At 62.3% G+C, this 25,031-nt stretch overlaps 1 protein-coding gene across 11 annotated transcripts in view; it reads right to left on the bottom strand.

Moving 5' to 3' along the window:
- TPCN2 (two pore segment channel 2) overlaps window positions 1-24,044 on the bottom strand; it is a 31,127-nt gene extending 7,083 nt beyond the window's left edge. For 4 of the 11 annotated variants that reach the window (XM_024987147.2, XM_015461347.3, XM_059882926.1 and 1 more), the window contains exons 1-17: window positions 23,882-24,044; window positions 20,256-20,336; window positions 19,439-19,503; window positions 18,595-18,671; window positions 18,042-18,219; window positions 16,718-16,834; window positions 12,958-13,064; window positions 11,864-11,936; window positions 10,143-10,242; window positions 9,108-9,173; window positions 8,736-8,800; window positions 8,109-8,209; window positions 7,462-7,543; window positions 7,207-7,293; window positions 3,046-3,165; window positions 2,901-2,960; window positions 1,588-1,716 (exon numbers count right to left, since the gene is read on the bottom strand). In XM_024987147.2, coding sequence (XP_024842915.1) covers window positions 1,588-1,716; window positions 2,901-2,960; window positions 3,046-3,165; window positions 7,207-7,293; window positions 7,462-7,543; window positions 8,109-8,209; window positions 8,736-8,800; window positions 9,108-9,173; window positions 10,143-10,242; window positions 11,864-11,936; window positions 12,958-13,064; window positions 16,718-16,834; window positions 18,042-18,219; window positions 18,595-18,671; window positions 19,439-19,503; window positions 20,256-20,336; window positions 23,882-23,993 — 1,620 coding nt within the window. In that variant the 5' untranslated portion in view covers window positions 23,994-24,044. Of the gene's footprint in view, window positions 1-781; window positions 832-1,587; window positions 1,717-2,900; window positions 2,961-3,045; window positions 3,166-7,206; window positions 7,294-7,461; window positions 7,544-8,108; window positions 8,210-8,735; window positions 8,801-9,107; window positions 9,174-10,142; window positions 10,243-11,863; window positions 11,937-12,957; window positions 13,065-15,670; window positions 16,530-16,717; window positions 16,835-18,041; window positions 18,220-18,594; window positions 18,672-19,438; window positions 19,504-20,255; window positions 20,337-20,502; window positions 21,260-21,414; window positions 21,839-23,881 lie in introns of those variants that run through there. The other 7 variants (XM_024987148.2, XM_010821240.4, NM_001192451.2 and 4 more) reach the window with 6 other exon arrangements.
- Between the last annotated feature and the right edge of the window lie 987 nt (window positions 24,045-25,031).

Here is a 25,031-nt window from a genome sequence, read left to right as displayed (position 1 = left end):
AGGACGCACCCCTCACCACCTCCCACCAGAAGCGCCCTGTGGGTTTTCAGTGCACTTAAGAAACATGGAGAGCTGGCCCCACAGCCGCCGGGCAGCCCCGAGGCTTCACTGCTCCCGCCTCCGTCCCCCTTGACAGACCCCTCCCGAGACCCCAAGGGGCAGGACTCATCCAGCCCACCCTCATCAGATGATTCGCAAGCGCACCACTAAGACGAAGGCAGCCCAGCCGAGGGACCAAGAGGCCCCCTGAGGGCGCGAGGTCAGCACGCGAGTTCACCAGGACAGCTGTGCTCTGGGCAGCAAGACCCCCAAGGCTGCCACACGCCACGCCGCAAGGCACCCTGGGACCCCTGGCCAAACGTCCATACCTCCGTGTGGCCAGAACTGGGGGCAGCGTGAGTTCAGCGAGCCCTGAGCCACCCTGACGTCTACGGGGAGGTGAACTGACACCCAGGGTGGGAAGTGATGGCGGGGGCCTCCCTGCTTCCGGCCCCCGGCACACCTGGGCCCCAGGTCCCATCGCACGGGCACCTCCAGAGCCTCCCACCCCAGCTCTGGGAACACAATCATCCTGAAGGCGGCCACAAGGCCTTTAAGGCAGAGTCCCCAAGAGCGGAGAAGGCACCTGACCCCACAGGCCGTGGCGGGGCAGGAGCTGTGGCCACTCCCCTGCGAGTCAGGCCTTCGGGCCTAGAGCGGCCTGCACCAGCGGCTAGAGGCCGGACACACACCCTTCCCCGGGGCGCTAGCCAGGCCTCCCCGGGTTCTCCGTGACACATACCAGCCCCGGTGTGGGAAGCCGTACTCAGCCAGAGTGGAGATCTCCAAAACCTTTAATCACAAAAGAGAAGAAGGCTCGCTGCGGCAGGCCCGCCAGCGGCTCTAACACGCGGGCCCCGAGGGGATCTGGGGAGAAACCACAGCCGGTCCTGCCCCTCAGCTGGTGCCACGTGGGGACGCCCCGCTGCTGAGGGTGCCCTGGCCTCAGGAGTTAGGCTGCACGTGCGGAGGGCAGGGCTGGGACGGGGCCTTGGAGTTCCGGGCTTGGGAGAAACTGCGGTCAAGGATGGACCAGAAGGCCCTCCTCTCAGCTGCCTCCCTGCTGCTGCCGGGGGCCCACAGCTCTGATCCGTCAAACACGAATACGTATCGCACTAATATTGCTGCTGTGACGTGCACACCAGGAGCGACCCCTCACTCCCCCAGGATCTGGGGAAACACTTCCCAAGACTCCCAGTGCCTGAGACCCTGCCCATCCCTCCGCACGCCGAGGCCCCACTGTCCTTGGTGGGGCTGTGCTGGCTGGCGGGGTCTGCAGGTTCCTTGCAGGCGTCCCTGGGGTGTCAGGAGAGGCAGCCTGCCCTCACCTTGCCCCAGCCCCGACGACCCACAGAGGCAGCGGAAATGAGCCTCCTGTAGCCCCATGCCAGGCAGCTGAACCTGGGGGAGCCAGCCCCTCTGTCACCAGAGGCGGGAGGCCCAGGCCCTGTGGCCCCCTGGGGTCCAGGGGCAGCTGAGAGACCCTGTGACAGGCTGAGTGCACACTGCCCGCCCGAGAGGCTGCGCCTGAGCCGTCTCAGACTTTACCAGCAGGACGATGGTGAGGAGCCCGTCGAACACATTGCTGGAGTAGGACAGGTAGCCCTGCAGGCCCAGAGAGAACACCTTGAGCAGCATCTCCAGCAAGTAGTACAGGATAAAGATGCAGTTGAGAATCTGAAAGGGAGAAGCACGCCCAGCGTTCAGTCCCGGTGCCACCAGTGGGTCCCACCCAGCTCCCCAACGTCCCCACCCACAGTGGGGCCAATGAGACCCTTGCGGCTCTGTCCACAGGGCCCCGTGGGTCCCACCCGGCTTCCCAACCTCCCCCAACGTCCCCACCCACAGTGGGGCCAATGAGATCCTTGCGGCTCTGTCCAGAGGGCCCCGTGGGTCCCGCCCGGCTCCCCGACCTCCCCCAACGTCCCCACCCACAGTGGGGCCAATGAGACCCTTGCGGCTCTGTCCACAGGGCCCCGTGGGTTCCACCCGGCTTCCCAACCTCCCCCAACGTCCCCACCCACAGTGGGGCCAATGAGATCCTTGCGGCTCTGTCCACAGGGTCCCGTGGGTCCTGCCCGGCTCCCCAACCTCCCCCAACGTCCCCACCCACAGTGGGGCCAATGAGATCCTTGCGGCTCTGTCCACAGGGTCCCGTGGGTCCTGCCCGGCTCCCTGACCTCCCCCAATGTCCCCCGCTCACTGTGGGGCCAATGAGATCCATGCGGCTCTGTCCACAGGGTCCCGTGGGTCCCGCCCTGCTCCCTGACCTCCCCCAATGTCCCCCGCCCACTGTGGGGCCAATGAGATCCATGGGGCTCTGTCCACAGGGTCCCGTGGGTCCCGCCCAGCTCCCTGACCTCCCCCAATGTCCCCCGCCCACTGTGGGGCCAATGAGATCCATGCGGCTCTGTCCACAGGGCCCCGTGGGTCCTGCCTTGCTGCACATGGTGAAATGCGTGGCGCACAGACACCCCCTCCCACGCTGCGGCCACGTGACCCTCCCCTCCCACTTCTTTGCTGCTCCTCACACCCTTCTAGGTGGCTCTTCCTGAGCCCCCTACCTCCAAACTCAGGCATCTCAGCACCCCCTTCTTGGTCCACATCCTCTCCTCGGGGGACCTGTACCCCAGGCACAGCTTCAACCATAAGTGGCACACCTGTAGCCCCCAATCCAGGCTCTCCAGCCATCAGACAGGCCCTAGAACCCACGCCCTACGTCTCCCTACTCCACAGACTCCGCGGTGAAGCACCAGGATGGCCCTGCCTCCCGGGGACCCGGGCCTGAGGTGGGGAGGCTGTGCCCTCTGCCCCCTCATGCCCTATCACCCTGGATGACAGCCTGTGGCTGCAGAGCTCACCCCCAGCACGAAGTCGTCGCGGTCCTTGGGCAGCACGTGTGCGTCCAACACCAGGAATACCTGCAGAGCCAAAGCGGTCGGCGGCTCAGCCCGGGGCCGGTGAGACCGCCGGCGGGCAGCGACGCCAGGGCAGACCTGCACTCACGCAGATGGTCACGAGGTTTCCGAGGGCCATGAGGTTGCCCAGGTAGTCAAAGTAGTGGTGGCCGAAGAGGAACTGGGTGCTCCGCAGAAACGGAGACTGGTACTCGGGCCGCGGCGGGTGCTGGGGGGACACGCGCACTCAGAAACACGATGGAGCCGGCCTCGGCCACGGGGGACCGAGATGCCCAACCCCCTCCTCCTGGGACTCAGTCGTCCCACCCTGCCTCCCAACCCAGACTCTCCAGCCTCAGGAACACCTCTCAAACGGTGTCAGTTTTATGCACAAAGATGATCGTCACAATCGTCTAACACCGAGAGGCATGGAAATAACCCAGAAGGGCACTGATGCTGCAAGCAGCCCGAGACGGACAAGCATTCAGTCGTCTTAAACATATGCCAAGTGTCACGTGAAAATATACATATAAATTAGTTGCTAATAACTATGAAAACTTAGCACAGAATGGAGGTAACTCACACACCGTCACCAGGCTGGAGTGGAGCCTGATCAGAGAAGGGCAGCTGGGCAACAAATACACCATGAAGATGCCTGTGAGACCCTGCACTCCCATGCCACCCTGCTCCCCCCACCAGAGACGCACGCCAACCTGCCCCCCTGCCCCCAGAGACCCACACCAACCTGCCTCCCCTCAGAGAGGCCCCCGCCTGTGCACCAGGACAGAGGTGCAGAGCGGTCACTGCAGCACGAGATGGACCATCCCACGGGGCGGCTACTCGCTGGCCGTGGCCACTTGATTCAAATTTAAATTTGATCAAACTGAACACTTGGCTCCTCTGTCACACTAACCACACCTCAAGTCAGGGAAAGACACCTGTGGAGCTCTGACCCAGCCCCACACTCAGACGCACGGTTCCCTGGTGACCTGCAGCACAGCCTGACCCCGTAAGAACGTCCTCCACGTGGGTACTGGTGCCCAGAGGCTGCCAGCCGGCCCCGGTGCCCAATTCCCTCTATATACCACATGCTCTGCTCATGGCCGGCGCCTGCTGCACCCTAGACGGTGGCATGCTGCTTGCCCAGTGACCGCAGACCGGCTCCAGCCCAGGTAAACCAGCAAACATCCCTGTCCCCCTGCGGTCTGAACCACAACTTCTCCAAAGGTGTCCAGACCCTGGCCTTGGGGAAGGGGTCCCCCCCAGGTCTGTTCTTCCCCAGGCATCTTCCTCCACCCTCGGGGACCACAGAGCTTCCCCATATGTTACAGTGACTCTCTTATCACAGTTAATACTTTTCGATGTTAAATTTCTACGTGATTTCTGTCTCCTGCCTGAACCCAGACTGATATATTGGCCAAAAGAGACTTCAGCATTATCCGTTATGTTAAATTATTACAAGAAGAATGAATTCATATATCACGTCATTATTAAGAAATAACAAACCTTGAAATGATTTCTGTGAAATGATTTCTTGGAAGGTGGACAGTTGGGTGGGTTTTTCTATTTCTTGCTACTATTCTTGGAAGGTGGACAGTTGGGTGGGTTTTTCTATTTCTTGCTACTATCTATAATGAATGCCTGCTATGTTTTTAACCTCAAAAGCATCTTATTAAAACAAAAACAGGGACTTCCCTGGTGGTCCAGTTGTTAGGACTCCAGGCTTCCACTGCAGGGGTCACGGGTTCAATCCCTGGTCAGGGAACTAAGATCCCACATGCCATGTGACGCAGCCAAAAAAAGTAAAAGAGAAACAGGCTTTCAGAAGCTGGCATGGTACCTCTTCTGCACCCAATTAGCATGAACTGACGAGCACTGGACCAAGGCCTGGGTGATGGACAGAAGGTGACCATACATGGGAGGACTGTCATGAAAGCTCATGATGTCCTGCTATCATCCACCTAGAAAACGCCTCTCTTCAGAAGTGATTCCAAAATCACAGCCTGTCAGGGCACCTGGGACAAGCCCTCACATGCTAACAATCCTTGAGGCACCTGCCTGCCCGCTGGCAATCAGCACTGGGGAGGAAGGAGAATGTCATAAAACCACGACAAGGACATCACAGCCCCCCAAACTTCTAGGACCCAAACTCCAGCCTCAAATCATAGTTCTGGACTTTAGATCTAGGGCATATGGGAAGAGAGAGCATCTCATGAACCATAGTAGGAAAGGCGCGGCCAGAGGATGGGCGTGGCCAGCGGAGGGTGTGGCCAGAGAGGGTGTATTCCATGGAGGGGCATGGCCAGCGGAGGGTGTGGTGAGAGGAGGGGTGTGACCAGTGGAGGGTGTGGTCCATGGAGGGGCGTGGCCAGAGTGGGTGTGGTCAGATGAGGGGCGTGGCCACGGGAGGGTGTGGTCAGATGAGGGGCGTGGCCTGCACGTGCGACCAGTCAGCAGCCACCACCACAACCACGCACCTCCCTTTTGATATCAGATCCTGACTCAAGGCAAAGGGAGAGTTGGTCTTGGACTACCTGGACCCAGCAGCATCCTGCAGGCCGGTTGGCAAGTGCCCAGGGAGGGTCTGGCTGGCCCAGCGAACCCTGAGAAAGGAGCCCACCTTCCCAACATTTTCTCACCCAGGTCAGGCTGCACCCAGAAACGGGCTGGATCACAGCAAATCAAAACAACAACAGCTGCCAAGAGCTGCCTCCTGGGCCCAGCAAACCTCCGCAAACCTCCTGCCCCAGGACCATCATAGAAAGGTGCTTCCAGAATTACTAGCCTTTGAAAACCATCGTCGTGGTTTCTATAAAACCCACACCCGATGGCACGTACTCACTATTCCCTTCAGGTCACCTGGGCACAGACGGCGTCACGTATGTTAACATGCCACGTGTCCGCCGTCTGTCCCTGTAACCATCTCCCGTGCCCCACGGGTCCTGCAACGAGGACGGTGCTGACCACACAGGGGCCGAGGGCACAGCACCCATAGCTCCAGGCCAAACAGGACCTCCTCTGGGGAACCTGGAAAGGCTTCACGTCCTCAGGGAAAACCACCTCTGACTGGGGCCTGAGGCCTCGGAGGTTGACCACAGACCTGGAGAAGAAACTTGTGGGCTAAGGTGCATCCCCCAAAATTTATATTTTGAGAGCCTAACCCCAGGACCTCAAATGTGACTGTATTTGGAAACTGGGTCTTTCAAGAGGCAACTAAGTTAAAATAAGGTCACTGGGGTGGGTCCTAATCCCGTAGGACTGCTGACCTTATAAGAAGGGGAGATGAGGAGACAGACACACAACAGAGGGAAACCCACACGAAGACACAGCGAGCAGACGGCGTCCACACGCCAGCCCTGCCCGCGCCTCGGCCTCCGATTCCAGTCTCCATCCACACATCGGCCCTGCCCATGCCTCGGCCTCCAATTCCAGCTTCCGTCCACACGCCGCCCCTGCCCACACCTGGGCCTCCGATTCCAGCCTCCATCCACACACCGGCCCTGCCCACGCCTGGACCTCAGATTCCAGCCTCCAGACCTGGAGACAATAAGCCCTGGTATTTAAGTACCTCCAGAATTCGCACACACACGCACAGGCTGCGATACTTGCTACAGCAGCTGAGCTGACTGACTCAATGGTGACACTGAGCTGCGAGGAATCCAATCAACAGGAGACGACTGACTCCACCTCTTCAACCCCCATTCAAGCCCAGCTCAGCCCTGTCAAGGCCAGGTGGCTGGAGTGGCTGGAGCAGCAGCCCCCTGCACTGCCCCAAAGTCTGCCTGGGAACAGCAGGGCCGTCTCCCTGCACCTCCTCCCCTGCTGCCTCCCACACACCTGCCACATAAAATGCAGGCAGGCCAAGGTCTTAACACTGTGGACACAGTGTTAAGCTGGATCTTAAGCCCCCCTGCTAACTTTAAAAATCAGCGTAAGGACAACAGACAAAGGTTTTGGACAAACTCGGGAACCTCCCGGGTTAGGATGTGTGAGAAGAGAAGAAAAGTCTATCATGAAGAATGGAGAAAACTGGGAAGTTCCTCTGGGTCAGGACTACAGTCCCTGTGGTCTGGGAATTTCATAAGGTCACAAAATCTCCCCAGTTCCCAAGAGCCACACCAGCTCTGCTCCCACAAACACCCTAGGGGCCAAAATCCCTGGGAAGGTGAGTCCCAGCGTCGGTCACTAAAAGTGACTCAGGCAATCAACGCCAAGAGACACCAAGGACTTCCCTGCTAACCTCAGGTACCCCTGGCCCGGCCACAGTTACCTCTTTAATCACCCTCTTATCAAACTCGTAGAAGAGTTTCTGAAACTCGTCAGTTGACAGCAGGCCATCACCACGGGAATGCAGCTTCTGCAAAGCAGGAATGCACGGGGGTGCTGGGCAGCCAGCCCAAGGGCAGGAAGGGCGCCGCCCCCAGGCCCACCAGGACCAGGCCAGCCGCGCCGATCTGAAATGACACCCGCGTGACCTAGGGAGCCCAGAGGCACAGGCGGGGGAGGGGGGAGGGGGGACCAGTACCTCTGTGATGGCCTGTTTGTGGTCACTGTCCAGCTGGACTTTCTGGAGCACTTGCAAGAAATCCTCAGGCTTCACCCCAAGTCTGTGGGGAAGATGCCCTCAGTGAGCCCAGCCAACTCAGCACCCTTAGGCGCCCTGACCGCTGGCTCAAGCAGCCTGGGCAGTGACAAGTTCTCCAGGAAGGAGTGCTTGACGGTCTTCCTGTCTCCAAAATCCTGAGACCCCGTGGTCCTGCCTTAGAGAGGAGCAGCTGAGGATGCTAGAGCGTGCGACCCACAGGCCCCGGGGCCAGTGAGCGGTGGGGACCAGAGCAGCTCTGTGACACTGCCTCCAAGCTGTCACAGAGTGGGGGGCAGAGTGGACGTGCATCCCAGGCCTTTCTCGTCCTGGACCCCAAGTCACAGCTCGGGTGTGGGAAGGGCGCCAGGGGGACAGGCCAGAGTGCACGGCCCCCCTCAGACTGGGATCTCGAGCAGGTCACGAGGACACGAGTTAACTCGGACACCAGGACCATGAAACCCACCCAGGGATGCTTGACTCCAAAGGAGCCTTGCAACCCACTGCCAGCAGGGATCTTGGGAAACATCCCCCCATGAACAGCCCTCCCAGAGCAGCCTCGGGGGAGAGGCGGGAGCCCCTGCTCTCACCGCTTGGGGTGGGCTTCTCCCTCTGCAGTCACGGACGAGAGGACCTCATAGGCAGCCCGGGTCCCCAACCGTCTCCGCAACAGTGAGGTCTGGAGAGACATCTGAAAAGGGGATGGGGCTGAGGGGCTTGACCCAGCCCTGTCCATGGCCATCCTGCCCCTCGCCCCAGACAGCCCCGGCTCACTCGCAGCCCAGGGAGCAGCCCCTCGCCCTGTGGGCATCGGGGGGCAGTCAGAGACAACAGGGCCAGGCCTTGCTGGCAGCCACCACTGTGCAATTCACTAAGGCATGCATCCCTTCTCAGCGGGCTTGGGGTCCTTGGCCCACCTACATGGGGGGTGGGGGGTGTGGTCACTGCCCCGGGAGCTTCAGTCTCCTTGCGGTTCCCCCTAGAGGAGGTGGGGCAGAGAAGGGGCCAGTGGTGGCTGTGGGGCCAGCACCCCTGGGGAGCAGAGAGGGAGGTCACCCACGGCAGGGAGGCAGAGGCCGTGCCGAGACCACCACAGGCCCGCCCTCCCACCCACGTCCACACCTACACAGCCCCGGGGCCACCCTGCCGGCCAGCTCCCTGCCAGGCCTCCAGGGGCAGCTCCAGGCACAGCTGGCCAGGGGGGCAGCTCCGCTCACCATCAGGTAGCCCCGGAACTGGTTGTAGATGATGGCCGTCATCAGGTTCATCAGAAACAAGCTCCCTTGGGAGAGAAAAGGCCACGGTCAGCAGAGATCACACGGTCAGCGAGGACCATGTGGGCAGGGTCTGGAGGAGCGGCAGCATCGGGGGGCCAGCCCGTCAGCAGCAAGCCAGCTAAGTGAGCAGGGCAGGGACCCGAGGCCCTCGTGTACGGACGGGGGTGGCACCTGGCCTGCCCGGCAGGCACTGAGGCACTGGCGGTCACACAGAGTGAAAACTACACAGGTCACGTGGAGGGGAGGCCACCAGGCTGGGGACATACCCAGAACCTTGCCCCCAGTGACCCCTGCAGACCCGCCCCGACTCACCGATCAGGGTGAAGGCTATGAAGAAGATGGCGTAGGCTCGGTTCCTGGAATACACAGGAATCATCACTGAAAGAAATCAGAGACAATGAAACACTCGTAATCCCAACGTCCAGCTGATCCCTTTCGTCGTCTTATACCAGGGTCTCTTCAACAGAAAGGAGGGCCCTGTGTTGGTGGACCTGGAGGGCCTTCTTGCCCAAACTCTGCCCCTCACACCTCCGCTTGCACACGAGCTTCGGAGGCTGCTCATCCTGTACACATCCCTGTGAGCACTCCCTGCAGACAAGGCCCAGCCCTCCCTCAGTGTGACTGGAGAACTCGCAGGACATGTGGGGCAGTGCTCAGGGTCCCGGGCACAGCTCTCACCAGGTATGGAAGCCAGTGGCTGACCTCTTGGGAGGGTCTCTATGGTTGGTGACCACCCCCAGCCCAAGATGAAAGGCCCCAGCCAGGCTGGCCAGGCCACAGCTGAGCCCAAGGACCACAATACCCTCACCTCCTGGCCACACACCCGGCCTGAGCAGACAGAGGCCCCATCAACAACCCTGACACAGTCCATGTCACAACCACCAGAGACCCCGGGGCCTCACACGTGGTGGGGCTGAGCCTCAAAGAGGAGGCGGCCACCCGGGGCCCGCTGAGCCCAGGTCGGTCCATCACCACAAAGAAGAGTGTCCACCTCCAGCTTCTCAAGACTCAGAAAATGAGCGGAAGAGGAAAAGGAACAGAAACAGAAAACTAGAAAGAAAGGGGAAGAAGAGGGTGGAGAGCAGGAGGGAGAAGGACACTCGGAAAAGGGGGAAAAGAAAACCAGCAAAGAGGCGGCTGGGGCTCCACCTTTTTTTTTTTTCCAAAATTCAACACTCGTTTACGGTAAAACAAACAAAAAAAAGCCTCTCAAAACAAAGGGGCTCCACCTTTAATCCCCAGCTCTCGACAAAGAGGCTTCGGGGCCCCCACGCCCAGTGCCAGGCTCAGCTCTAGCCCCATGCCCCCGCCCACCCCCGCGTCCCGCCCTGCGCCCAGCCCCCGCACCATCAGGATTGTTGGCAGTGGTCAGCAGCACCAGGAGGGTGGTCAGTGCCTCAGGCAAGTTGAAGAAGTAGGTCAGCCGCTCCCGGTCCTGCCCAGCGTCCTGCGGAAGCAGACACAGCAGCACTGAGGAGTCACCGGGCCTCGGGCCACAAAGCCCAGGCCCCAGACCCAGCAAGCCCAGCCCTCCCACTACGGCTGCGCAGCCTCAGAGCCCATCTCTCCATCTCCTCCCAGTGGGCTCCAAGCCCCAGGCTGGGCAGACTGCACTCAGGACCTCTGGGCCCGAGAGCCAGTGTCCAGGGACGCCCCACACGGACACCGGCCACTGGGGCAGGCCTGCTTGGAGCCACAGTGAACAGCTCTCACCAGCCTGGCGGGCAGCATCACTGCCTGGGCAGAGAGGGCCCAGCGGGGGCCGGCCCGCCCGCTCCCAGCCAGACTTCACGGGCTGTGCGTGTGCCCTGGATACAGTGTGGGTGGGAGGTACTCGCCCAGGCACAGAAAACCACCTCATCACTCAGGGAGCCTCGCAAGGCCACTCTCCTAGCTGCCACCTGAGGGCCAGCCCTCCATGGACACCTCGGGACCCTCCATGTTCCCAGGTCAGAGGCCGTCCCCTCCCCGACTCCCGGGGGGGCACCCTCGCCCACCCCACCCATCCTGTGCTCCGTAAACAGCAGTGACACTGGACAGACACGGGGGTCCTGAGATACTGGGACTGGTCCCACCTCCCAGCCGGGCTGCCCCTGCCACCCAGACTCACACACACACAGAGACACACCCACGCATGCACACACAGAGACAGAAACACACACACAGCACACACAGTTACACACACAGACACCCCCATGCGTGTACACACAGAGATAGAAACACACACAGACAGACACCCCCATGCATGCACACAGAGACACACCCATGCATGTACACACAGAGACAGAAACACATACACAGCACACACAGTTACACACACACAGAGATACCCCCATGCATGTACACACAGAGATAGACACACACACAGCACACACACAGAGTCACATAGACCCACACACACAGACACCCCCATGCATGCAGAGATAGAAACACACACCACACAGTTACACACACACACAGAGACACACCCATGCATGTACACACAGAGACAGAAACACATACACAGCACACACAGACACCCCCATGCGTGTACACACAGAGATAGAAACACACACACACAGACACCCCCATGCATGCACACAGAGATAGAAACACACACAGAGACACACCCATGCATGCACACACAGAGACAGAAACACACACACAGACATACACAGTTACACACACACACACGACATCCCCTTGTGTGTACACGCAGAGACAGAAACACACAGCACACACAGTCACATAGACACACACACAGACACCCCCATGCGTGTACACACAAAGACAGAAACACACACACAACATGCTCACAGAGTTACACAGACAACACCTCCACACAGCAAGAAGCCAGGGGCTGGGGAGCAGTGAGGGGCAAAGAGGGGAGGGGTCCAGGCAGGAAGGGGTCTCCTCTGGAGAAACAGGCAGGGGCTGAGAGGGGCTGCCCTGACGGCCGGTCTGAGAGGCCTCCATCTAAGAGGGGTGCAGAGAAGGAGGGCCAGTGAACGGCCGGTGGACCGACGGGGGCGGCACTGTGGGGCACCTGCGGGCTGCTGCCTGGCGGAGCAGAGCAGAGAGCGCCGTACCTTCTCGCCGGTGAAGAGCAGCATCCCAAACACAGTGAAGAGACACAGGTGCACGGCCAGCAGCAGCCCGACGCTGGGGGGAGCGGAAGCGGCACTCAGCACCGGGCGGACGCAGTCCCGGCTCCACTGACCCGGCCCAGCAGGGAGCTCCCTGCCCCAAGCCAGCCCTGCTCAGCCGCTCAGTGCACTCTGGCAGAAGTGCAACCCTAGCAAACCTGTCCCAGGAGAGACAGTTCCAAGGACCCCCGGGACTCGCAGAGGAGAAAGACCACTGCCATCAACCTGGGCCAGCGGTGAGGGGTCAGCCACGTGAGTCATGGGGGTGGGGGTGCGGGGAGAGGGTGGGGGGCCAGGGACGGAGAGAAGTGAGTGGTCACAGCCAAGGCAGGAAGCGTATGCAGGATGGAGCAGGGGACAGGGGTCAAGGCAAGGCTGTTAAGAGGGCTGCCTTAGGTGCAAGACAGAGACCCCCAAATGCCTGCCTGCCCACAAGCCCCCCTGGCCAGAGGAAGGGAGCCCCACGCCCCCAGCAGGGAGCAGAAACCCCACCCCGCCCTGCCAGCCCACTTGACCCAGCGCCCACCTGACCCCAGCGCCCACCTGACCCCAGCACCCACCTGTTTCAGCGCCCACCTGACCCCAGCGCCCACCTGACCCCAGGGCCCACCTGTCCCAGGGCCCACCTGACTCCAGCACCCAGCTGACCCCAGGGCCCACCTGACCCCACGCCCACCTGTCCCAGGGCCCACCTGGCCCCCATGCCCACCTGACCCAGAGCCCATCTGTCCTCAGCGTTCACCTGACTCAGCGCTCACCTGACCCAGCGCTCACCTGACCCCACGGCCCACCTGACCCCAGCGCCCAACTGGCCCAGTGCCCACCTGGCCCCGGTGCCCACCTGTCCCAGCGCCCGTCTGTCCCCAGCATCTACCTGACCCAGCGCCCACCTGACCCCAGCGCCCACCTGACCCAGCGCCCACCTGGCCCCCGTGCCCACCTGACCCAGCGCCCATCAACCCCAGTGCCCACCTGGCCCAGCGCCCACCTGGCCCAGCGCCCACCTGACCCCACAGCCCACCTGGCCCAGCGCCCACCTGGCCATCTCCGGCAGCGAGCGCCTGATGCACTTGAGTGTCTTCTTCATCATGGAGGAATTCTGCATGAGGAAGAAGGGGCGCAGCAGCCGGCGCACTCGCAGGGGCTGTAAGAGACCCACACAGGGACCCTGAGCGCGGCCCCCAGGATGGGGCCAGAGACCCAACGCCTGGTGAGGACGGCCATGGCCCTGGCTGTCCCCAGGCTGCCCACTTGGCCGACCTTGACTTCCACGTCCCTCCGAGCCCAGGTCGAACCCAGGGCCCCCAGGCCCCCAGACGTGCCAGCATCAGGCCGGTGGGTGGCCAGCCTGTCTCCCCAGCCCCCTACCCCGCTCTCACAGAGGGCAGGCGCCCCTGGACCTGTCTGGGAAGCCACTGTCCTGCCCTCCGGGGGCTGTCCCAGGCCTCCTCAATCTGTGGCCCCCAGCCCCTCATATGCTCTGGGTCACAGCCTCCCACACAGACCAGACCGGCAGAAACAGCAAGAACCCCACAACGCCACGCTCACACATGCACACACACACCCACACCTCCACACTCACACATACACTCACACCTCCACGCTCACACACACACCCCCACACCTCCACGCTCACAAACACACCCACACCTCCATGCTCATACAAGCGTACACACACACCTCCATGCTCACACACACACCCTACACCTCCATGCTCACACAAGCACACACACACACCCACACCTCCACGCTCACATACACACCCGCACCTCCATGCTCACACAAGCGTACACACACACCTCTGTGCTCACACACACACTCTGGACCTCCATGCTCACACAAGCACACACACACCCACATCTCCACACTCACACACACACACCCACACCTCCACGCTCACACACACTCTGGACTCCACGCTCACACAAGCACACACACACCCTTACCTCCACACTCACACACACACACACACACTATACCTCCATGCTCACACACACCCCTCCACACTCACACAAGTGCACACACACACACCTCCACGCTCACACACACACACACACTATACCTCCATGCTCACACACACCCCTCCACACTCACACACGTGCACACACACACACCTCCACGCTCACACACACACACCTCTATGCTCACACACACACTCTGGACCTCCATGCTCACACAAGCACACACACACACCCTATACCTCCACGCTCACAGACACACACATCTGTACCTCCATGCTCAGACACACACTCTGGACCTCCATGCTCACACACACACATCCTATACCTCCATGCTCACGCTCACACACACACCCACACACACACACCCACACCTCCATGCTCACACACACACTCTGGACCTCCATGCTCACACACACACACCTTCACACTCACACACACACACACCTGCACCTCCACATTCACACACACACCACCCCCACCCCTCCACGTGCTCTCACACACCCACGCCTCCATGCTCACACACACACACACACACACACACACACACACACACACACATCAACACACACCCCTTCCTCTCCCCCTCCTGTCACACCCGAGGGCCCTCCTCCCTGTGCTTAGGACCCTGGCCCCTCAGAGGCCCCCCAGGGCTCTTACCCCGTCCCCACATGCACACACACACCACGTGCTTCAATACCTTCCACTCACAACCAAAACGCCGCACTCCCCTTCGCTCATCTGTTCCTTGTCCCTGTTCCAGACGATCCACCCACCTGCCCGAGATGCTGGACCGGCCCACGGTGACCGCCAAGTCTCTGAGCCCAAGATCACCTCCTGTCTCCCAGCCTGGCCGGCAGGCGCCCCCCCACCTGACACCTGGGTCACCCACTCTGTGCCCGACCACATGCGGACCCCGAGTCCCTCCTCCCCTCTCGCTGGCCTCACGGCCAGGGAACTGGTCTGTCCTTACAGTATTGAGGGCCCCTCCACATTCAATCTACAACTCAAACTGTCAACTCCAGACATTTTCCAGCGGGCATCTTCTTGTCTCACAAACACAAGGCTGATGGCCTCCCCTCCCTGCCCAAGCCCTCCACGACCACCTGCAAGCCCAGGGCACCCTCCCCTCACCTCCAGCCGGCAGCCGCACTGGGCACCCTCACCCCCACCCCTGCTCAGCTGGCCGCCTGCCCCCTGCAGCCTGGGAGGACGGGGATGGGGGTCATGCCCGGGGCCAACAGTATGGACCTCCCCACCCTGGCCTCTGGCACAGCCCAGTGCCGGCCCCACTGTGGCCCCCAGGGGGACTTGCCAGCCCCTCCCCAAGCAAGTCATCTGTCCTCAGCAGACGGGCGGGTGGGTGTGGACTCTGCCCCCCGCCCCCCCTACCTCTCCCAGGACCACCCCCAAGGAGGGTGTTTCTGAACCACAGCTGTCCGTGAAAAGGACTGGCCGCCGGTAGGCAGGGCGCAGAGCTCTAGTTACCATGGCGGGCTTGGGGAGCTGCCACCAAAGACGGACAGGGAGGTCTGTGTGGGCTCCCGAGGGACGTCCAGGACAAACAACTGTCACAAAACTCCAGGAATAAAGAGGCAGGACCACCATGGACTTGAGCCCCTCAGGAGTGAAGGTCTCTGTGTACAGAGACCCAGGGATGTGGGGCTGGGGCAGGGAGACTGCAAGTGTGAGTTCGGGTCCCCAGCCTCTCAGCACACAAGCCACGCATCCTCCCTGCTGGTTACACGGCCCTCGTGCCTCTCTCTTCCCTAATTTCACGGAGGACCCTCACCCAGGATGTTCGGTGACACTTGATGGACACAGTGACCATCGCTCAGAAACGGAGCCGGCGGTGGCTGGGCTGGCCTCTGCCTCGTCTGGGGAGGAGGCGAGCCTTCTCCTTGGTGGGGATGGGGCGGCAGCTCCTCAGGGAGGAGGGTCCTCGTGCAGGGATGTGGAGGAGGCACGGGGGTGGGGGGGAGGCTGCAGGGGGCACCACCCCTCACCCCCGCAGCCCTGCTGTGAGCTGACACAGCTCACACAGGGCACCACCCCGACACCCCTGACACCTGCATCGGCTGCCCCACTGGGCGGGAGGGCAGCAGGAGGGGGCAGGGGGTGCCCGCTGGCCTCTGTCCATGTGCTGTTCCCGCTGGCAGCACCCGGGATGTGCCCCCTCCCCAGCATCCAGCACCCCCAGAACTAAGCCACCGCCGCACCTCTTGGAAGCAGAGGGCCAGAGCCCCTCCCCTGAGTTCCACAGCCCCAGTCTCTCCTCTACTCCCCCAGCCCCAGGGCAGGGGCTTTCCCCTCTCACTTTCTTACTCAAGCCCTGTCTGAGCCCCTATGGTAAATTCTCTCGAAAGCACCTGACGGGGCTTCTGTGTCCCCAACCGGCCCTCAGGGCTACAGACGCCCCCAAACCCACACCTGCAAGCTTGGATCTATCGAATCACAGGGCGGTGCCTCTGGGTGTTCTGGGCAGGCAGTGCGCCTGGGGGTGGGATTGCAGATGGCAGGCAGGACCAGACCCTGGAACTCGCCCCCAGGGCCTCGCGCCTTCCCTGGGACTGAAGGTGGGGACAAGGCTCCGGCTTGTGGGTGACTGAGCAGGATGGCGCAGAGCTGGGCCTGAGGGACACTGGGCCCCAGGGCTCTCCCCCACACCCCACACCGTTCATCTGCGCCCCCACCCCCAAAAACTCCCTGCTGTCCTCGAAGCGCCTGGCCACCCCCTCTGCAGAGCCCCAGGGCTCTCCCCCACACCCCACACCATTCATCTGCGCCCCCACCCCCCTCTAGAGCTCCCCCTCCCCCTCGGAGCCGCCTGACCACCCACCTCCTGGCAGACGAGACTCAGTGACACGGTCCAGTCCAGGAGAGACGCAACCAGCACCACAAGGTAGGCCAGCAGCCAGGGGTTCCTCCGGAACTGGGCCCACCCGATCAGGTAGCTCTGCAAGACAGATGGCAGCTGAGCGGGCGCAGCCAGTGCGAGGCCTGCACCATGTGGACGCTGGGGCGCTGGGCGGCCCCAGGGAGCCGCGTGGTCCCCGCGTGACTCGGAGCAGGAACTGGGCGCCGGGCGGGCAGGAGGCCACGCGCCTCACCCAGCCTGCTCGTGACCACGGGCACGGCACTGACCCGCTCCAGCCTGTCCTCACAGCCGTCCTGCCTGTCTGGTCACCACCGCGGCTTGTGCATGGGGACAGTTCCGGAAAAACCAGGAACCAGTGCAGTGGCCCAGGGGCCAGCCTTGGGAGGGTGGGTTTGTCATCCGGGTGGCCGGCACCTAACTTTCTATCACTGACGCCCCCCAGAGGTCACTATTTGCAGATAAAACCCATGCTCTCTCCCACCTTCCGAGACTTCCCCAACGGACCGGCCATTCAAAAAAGGCCAATGAAAACTCACCACTTTCAGTTCCAGGTTAAAACCCCCAGACCTCCTAACCACATCATAGGCTAAAAAAGGAGAAATAAGACATTGCCTGGGGCCCTTGGTCACACACGCACTGAGGCTCACCCATGCCCCTCGGGGTCAGACCACAGAGGCTGAACTGCCCCCTGAAGGGACGCAGGCAGGGTGCAGCTGGCTCAGCCCTGGACGTGCCCGTGAGGCTGACGCAGTGGCGTCACGGCTGTTTATCAGAAGTGGTGGGAGACCTGGCCAGCAGCGGGGTCTCACTGGCGGGTCCCTGTGGCTCTGACGCCCTGACACAGCCCAGCTCGTGCCCCGCCCTGGCTTCTGGAAGGATCCGGGTCACCGAAGCCAGGCTGGCACACTGGCAGGGCATCTGTCCCGCCCCCAACACCAGCCCCGCCCCTCACCGGCCCCTCCCCTTGGGCTTCTCCCCGGACAGCGGGGCAGTGAGGCTGTGAAGAGACCCCTCCAGGGCCCACTTGATCAGCAGGGGTCTCTCCCCAGGGCAACACTGTGGACCCTCAGCCGTGCCCTCCCGGGTCCCGTGAGGCTGCGCACCCCCATGGCTCGGCCGACCCCCATCAATGGTCTTGGAGGGGGAGGGCCGTCCAAGAGGCAGGTCTGTGCCCTGCGGGTCAAAGTGCACGGTTGGGACAGGCGGCTGGCTCCAGGAGGGGGAAGGATGAACCCGGGAAGCCGTGGCCGGGCGGGAGGGCAAGGTGGACGAGCTGGCCCCTCACCTTCACGGAGACGTCGGCTACAAAGACCAGCAGGCAGAGCGCCTCGACGCCCTCAGTCAGGCCGCAGGGCGGCTCCCAGGGGGCCGGGCGGTAGCGCACGTCCGAGGTGCGCGTGAGCGAGGAAGGGGTCTCGACGAAGGCCAAAGCCAGGATCAAGAAAATGGTGAAGCTCAGAATCCTGGAAAAGGAACCGAAACTGGTCAGAAGGCACGAACCAGCCACGCTCGGGGCCCAGAGAGCAGCCCAGCAGGCGGGATGCCTGGAAAGCGGCAGGGAAGAGACTCCACGGGTCCAAAGGCCGGGGCCCACACTTCCTGCTCCGGGGCCACCCGCGTGTGGTCAGACCACACACACCGGGTCCAAATTCAGGTGCCACGGCTGGCCGGAAGATTCTGGAAAGGAGCCCTCACCACAGAGGGGCCCTTTCTGCCTCTGCTCCAGTAAGAAGGGAAGACAGCGGCTCCTCGTCCACCCCAGGGAGGGGAGCCTGCCTGCCCCCCGAAAGCCCCCCAGGCCCGGCCGCAGGAGCCCCGTGGGGCGCGTGCCCGCTCACCACTGGCTGCTGCTGGAGTAGTACCACCTGTAGAGCCACAGAGACCGGGCGTCCATGCGGTGGTTGATGGAGCGATACTGGAAGTGGAGGTCACACGGGGCGGTGAGGGTCCCCTCGGTGCCACACCGCACAGCCAGCCCATGCAGGGCAGCCCCTCACCCCACCACACGTCCACGGCAGGGACACAGCCCGGCGATCACAGAGTCCACTCCACAGGGACTGGGGGCTCGTGGCCACCCAGCAGGGTCAGACCCTCCCAAGCTGCAAGGTTTCCTGGCAGAGGGAGAACGCCCAAGGGCCGGACTCCGGGGCCAGCCAGTGGACGGACCCCGGCCTGCTGGATGCACAGCTGTGCACACAGCTGTGTCTGCCCGTGAGGCTCTCCTCACTTCTGTGCAAGGCCGACCCCGCCCCGCCTCAGCTGGGTCACCCTCCAGGATGCCGCCAGCCTCATCCCCAGCTGGCTCCCACAGTCTATCTCCCTGATTAACCCGGGGTGTCGTCTGCAGGCAAAGGAAGGTCATGCCACCTCTGGGTATCTTTCAAAGAACCCAGAGCAGTACGGCACACGACAGGCCTGGGCAGATGGTGAATCAGCAAAATGAGTGACCAGGGACCCAGAAGGGCACCTGGCGCACGTCTCCTAAGGAGGGCTGGAGGGGACCAAGCCCTAAATCCCGGTCAGCACGGGGGCGACGACTGTACGGCCCAGCAACCACAGCTTGGCCCCAGGATGGCAGGGGTGAAGGGGCCAGCGGAGCAGCGCCTGCCCAGCCCCCACAAGCCCCAGGGCAAGCGCCCGCCCAGCCCCCACAAGCCCCAGGGCAAGCGCCCGCCCACCCACCTGGATGGCGTCTTCGATGAGGACCACAGCCTGGTCCAAGCACAGATCCCGCCTGGCCGCGGCGCCTGTGGGCAGAGGGGACACGGCGGGTGAGGAGTGGGATCGGGAGATGCTCGCCCAGCCCAGGACTCCTGGGGAGAGCAAGGCGAGGACCTAGCTGCAACCTTTCAGAGGCTCTGGAATGAGATGCCTGCGCCCTGGGCAGGGCAGGGTCTGAACGACAGGCTCCGGGCCCAGGACAGGAGTGGCCCCCACAGTGCCCATCTCCCCGTCCAATGGGGGTGTTAACATCCGCCCAGCTGGGCCCCCAAGGTGAGTGCAGGACCCCCAGAGCCAGCCTGGCGCATGCACTGTGTTCATGGTCCCCCTCCCCACGCCGTCCCACCGCGGGCCTCCGGGCGGCCTTTGTCAGGACACCGCGGCCCAGCTGCCTTGACTGCGAGATGGGGTGGTGCTCCCAGCCAGCCGTCTGCCAAACAAGGGCACGGGTCTCACACTGACACTTCAGCGTCACGTCTAGAAGCCCGAGGTGCTGCGTGACCCTCCACCAGATACGGAGACCTAAGAAGGGCCTTCTGGGGTCATCGTGTCCCCCTAATTCCCCCCCACCCCGGCTCGTGTCATGAGCCCACAGGGCCAGGTGGCCACAGCCAAGTCACCCCAAGGGCAGGAGCCGAGGGAGCCTTTGCCAACCAGACAGGGGCCATCAGGGGCCAGGGAGGACCGACTACGAGGGGCCTTTGGGCAGGACAAGTCGAGGGCTCCAACCTCAGCCCGGTACCCCAGTCCCCCCATCAGGGAGCTTCGGGCTGCGCACCTGGTCGGTGCCCTTGGCCGGGCGTGCTGCCTGCCGCCTGGTGAGCAGGGGCGCCGCTCCGACTCTGCACGGGACCACTCCCTGACACAGGGGTGTGAGAAAGGCATGAGGAGCTGCAGCCCAGGGAGGCAGGGAACCCCTCAGAGAGGCTGCGGGGGACGGGCGGGGTGCAGCCCAGGTACCCAGGACACAGAGCCGGCACACAGCCCCCAGCGGCTCGCAGGGCTTTGAGACGAGCTGAACTAACCAGTCACCATTCCTGTTGAAGACTACTCTCACGTCTGGTCCCTGGAGGTCAGCAGCTGCCAAAACCACCCTTCATGGGTACCGAGAGAAGACAGAGAGGCAGAGAGGTGCCCAGGAAAGGGGACGCTGGACACCTGGGCAGAGCTCCAGACCACTGCCAACTCTTGTCTGCCGTCCCCAGGGAGGCTGTGTCACTGTCCTCCGAGCCCGTGCAGCGGGGTCCAGGAACCAATGGGGGACATGGGGGACCATGGACAGAGACAGGGGGTGGGACTCTGCCATCACCCTGCTGTGTCACCTAGAACAAGCACCATGTCCGTCGGCACCTCGGGGTCCCCCCACAGACAACCTCCACGCTCACCCCCAGGGGCCCAGGAGTTCCCCGGGGGCAGGCTCTGAGGGTGGCGACCGCTGCTTCCCCGGAAAGCCTCCCGGGCACGCTGCGATCTGAGGCAGCTCGGTTTTGCTCCCTGCTGCGTCCACTGAGCCCAGGCCGCCGCGGGGCACACAGTGGCTGGGGACGCCTGTCGACCCACAGCCAAGGGGCATCCGGGGAGGCAGAACGGTCTGAGGGCCCCCATATCATGAAAACCCAGGTGAGAGACGGAGCTCGGCCTGAGGGGACCCAAGGAGACGAGCTGCCTGCATAAGACAGGCAGCCAGAGGCCCCAGAGCTTGCTCCAGGACACGGACTGGGGGCCGCTGGAGGGGCTCGCTCAACTCTGGCCACCCGGCCCTTGAAGCGCCAGACCCCCCAGGGCCCTCCCGCCCTGTCCTCCTGTTCCCCCCGCAGCAGCCTTCCACCTGCACCTCATAGCTTCCCCCGGGTCCCCCCAACCCCAGCAGAGAGTCCACACTCCACCCGCCTCCTCCCCTGCCGCTTCCTCCAGCCTGTGCCCTCCTCGCCACTCACCCCAAACTTGGCTCCACCAAGGCCAAGCTCTCCAAAGCCTCCACGCCCTTGCCCAGGCACCATCAGCCCTGCCAGGAGCACCATCCTGCAGCTTGGCGGTCTAGGAACTCACTGCCCCAGGGTGGGGTGCAGGGGGCAGGCAATCACCTGTCCACACCCCCATCTCCCCACTGGGCATACCAGGGAGGATGTCAGAGCACAGAGGACAAGAGGGTTCAAACACTGTGTCCCACGTCAGCCCTGCCCTGGTCCTCCTGCCCCAGGCCTCCCCTTCCCAACACCCCAGAATAAATCCCCTCCCGCGCTGGCTCCAGCTCCCCTCACCCTCTGGCTGGGCCTGTGTGACCCTGGGCGAGTCCCCTCCCGAGCTGGCTCCAGCCCCCTCACTTCCTGGCTGGGCCTGTGTGACCCTGGGCGAGTCCCCTCCCGTGCTGGCTCCAGCCCCCCTCACCCCCTGGCTGGGCCTGTGTGACCCTGGGCGAGTCCCCTCCTGCGCTGTGCCTCAGTTCCTGCAGGCCCTACACAACAGGACTGATGTGCAGGCTGAATGGGTTACTGTAGCTAACGTGCTATGCACAGTAAGCCCTTCATCAACACTCACTATCAGTATTCTTCTCAAAGCCCCTTCTATAGCATAGCAATCCCTTGTCCTCTGACTTTTCCATAACCAGTAAGAGGGTCATTCCCTGACCAGGAAGGGGAAGAGAAAACGACTATCCCCACCCTGCAGTCGTGGTCCATGAGGAGGGGCTGAATCGGGACCTGACCACAGGGGCTCACTGGGGCCCGAGGGGCACCCAGCAGCAGCCTTCCCCCACCTTTGTTCCTAGGAGAGTCTGGCTGTAGGCCAGACAGACCCTGAGTTCAGGGTCCTATTCAGCAGCCCTGCATGGGAGCTGGGGGTAAACTCAGTGAGGGTCCCCAGAGCCTGGCTGGACAGCCTGGCCAGGGAAATCCAGAACACAGGGTGTCTTGTCTGTGTTCTCAGAAGCCCTCACCAAGGCTACAGGGTCTGGACAAAGAGCCCTCCCCAGAGTCCCCCCACACCAGCCACACTGCCTGCCCGGGTTCTTGTCTCTACAGTGAGGGTCTCATCTTCCTGGCCGTGCATTCTCCCGGGGCTGGACCTGCAATGATCACAGTTCTCTGCTCAGAATGGCTATCGGCACCAGTGAGCACCAACTCTGCCACCGGGCCAGGCATCTAGACTCTCTCTGAATCCTCACCAGGGCCCCCCTCCAGGGCAGCCCCAGTGACCACCTCCGTTTTACGAAGACTCAGAAAGGTTGGCTTCATCGATTCAATGGACGTGAGTTTGAGCCAACTCCAGGAGATGGTGAAGGACAGGGAAGCCTGGCGTGCTGCAGTCCATGGGGTCGGCAAGAGCCAGACACGACTGAGAGACTGAACAACAACAGAAAGGTTAGACCTACCAAGGTCACACAGCCAGGAAGTGGCAGCACCAGAAAGGCACCCGGACCTCCAGACACAAAGTCTGCTCCCCCTGAATACCACCATGTCCTATGTCCCTTTTCCGGGGCCCTGGGAGGCTTGGCACAGGCTGGATGGAGAACTGTCCTGGGACAGGCTCTGAGATGGGCAGGTGGGCATATTTCCTATCTCCGGTCAGGCACTCACCCCAACAGCCGGGCACACAGTACAGACCCCCAGCAGGCAGGAGCCCAGGCGGCCCCTTAAGGAGCACCCCATGTGGGACAGCAGCAGCTGCGACAGGTCCCAGGGCTGTGATCTTGCACCAGATGTGGACATTCTCGGGGTCTTAGTTTCCCCCTTCATAAAAGGAGGCTGAAGCCCTTCCCTCCCAAATCCAGCACCCAAAGCCCCTGGGATCTGACAGGGACAGAAAGCCTCCACCCTCCCAGGCCTCCCCAGGAATTAGCAGTCTTTCTGCCGATAAACAGGAAGGGCAGGCCAGAGCTGCGGAGGGCAAAGGCAGGAAGCCACCCCGGTTTGGGAAGCCTCACAATTCACTCCCAGCTGGATTTCACCTCGGCCACTTCCTGGCTGTGTGACCTTGGGTAGGGGAACGCCCCTCTCTGTGCCTCACTTTCCCGGATAAGAACTGGGGAAAACGGAAGTAGGTCGTCCTAGGAGTCACCAAGGCGATCTACGGAAAGTACGAAGCCCCGAGCCCACGGAGGGGACTAGGGGGTGGGGCGGGGGGACGGGGCTGGCCGCTCCCGGGCTGAGCGAGGCCTCTCTGTCCAGCCGGTCGGTGGAGCAGGGAGAGACCACCCCCCTCTCCCAGCAACCCCGCGCCCCCAGCTCCCAGGCCGGGATCGGGGTCCGCATGGCGCAGCCGCCCAGCCCTCCTCAAGGCCCGATCGGACCCCGGCCGGGGGAGAGGGGGGCGCGCCCGCAGCGACAGCAGGGACGCGACACGGGCCGCCAGGAACCCAACGCGCCGCCCCCGCGAGGCCCGGCCCCTCCCCAGGCCGCGGCTCACCAGGGCTCTCTTGGACGCTGCTGCAAGTGAGTACGCCCCTTGGGCAGTCGCGGCCGCTGCCGCCGCGGGCCCGGCTCAAAAGGGGTTCCGACTCTTCCAGGGTGTCCGCCATAGGGTCTCCGCCTGCCACCCGGACCGCGCAGAGGCGCTAAACGCGAGCTCCACCGCGCAGGCGCATTGCCCCCGCCCCGGGGTTCGGGCGGAGGCGGGGACAGCACTGTGATGAAGGGGCGTCCCTTCCCACCAGCCAGTAAGGATGGAGAGCTTGCTCATGGAGGCGGGACTTACCCGACTCCACGCCCCCTGGTGGGCGGGGCTAAACTTCCTGGTGGGAGGGGCTATAAAGGCCTAGGGGCGGGCAGAAGCGCGTTCTTAACGGGTGGTCCAGCCGGCTCAGTCCGCCCCACGTGGGCACGGGTTAGGAATGCTCATTCTTGGGCCGGCTAGACCCACCTTCATTGGAAGGACTGATGCTGAAGCTGAAACTCCAATACTTTGGCCACCTGATGCCAAGAACTGACTCATTGGAAAAAACCCTGATGCTGGGAAAGATCGAAGGTGGGAGGAGAAGGGGAGGACAGAGGATGAGATGGTTGGATGGCATCACCGACTCAACAGACATAAGTCTGAGTAGGCTCTGGGAGTTGGTGATGGACAGGGAAGCCTGGCGTGCTGCAGTCCATGGGGTTGCAAAGAGCCAGGCACAACTAATTAGTATCCTTAATTACATCAGCAAAATCTCTTTTGCCATCTAACCCACCACAACCACAAGCATGATGGGGAGGGAGAGGTCATGGGACCCAAAATTCTGCCTCCCACAGAGTTCTGAAATAAGAAAAAGATTAAATTCCCCATAAGTGGTGGTGTTCAGTCGCTAAGTCATGTCTGATGCTTTGTGACCCCATGGACTGCAGCACACCAGGCTTCCCTGTCCTTCATTATCTAGAGTTTGCTCAAATTCCTGTCCATTGAAGTTGGTGATGCCATCCAACCATCTCATCTTCTGTCCCCCACTTTTCCTGCCCTCAATCTTTCCCAGCATCATGGTCATGGGAAAGGGGCGAAGGATAAGAACCAGAAGCTCACAAAAGAAGAAATATGAATAATGAGTGCTTGAAGCAAAGCTCCACCTGGTTAAAACAAAGATACA

The sequence above is a fragment of the Bos taurus genome, chromosome 29 (assembly GCF_002263795.3).
Source record: "Bos taurus isolate L1 Dominette 01449 registration number 42190680 breed Hereford chromosome 29, ARS-UCD2.0, whole genome shotgun sequence".
Lineage (NCBI taxonomy): Eukaryota > Metazoa > Chordata > Mammalia > Artiodactyla > Bovidae > Bos > Bos taurus.
Note: the sequence above shows the minus strand (reverse complement) of the source record. Positions and strands in the feature narration are given on the sequence as shown.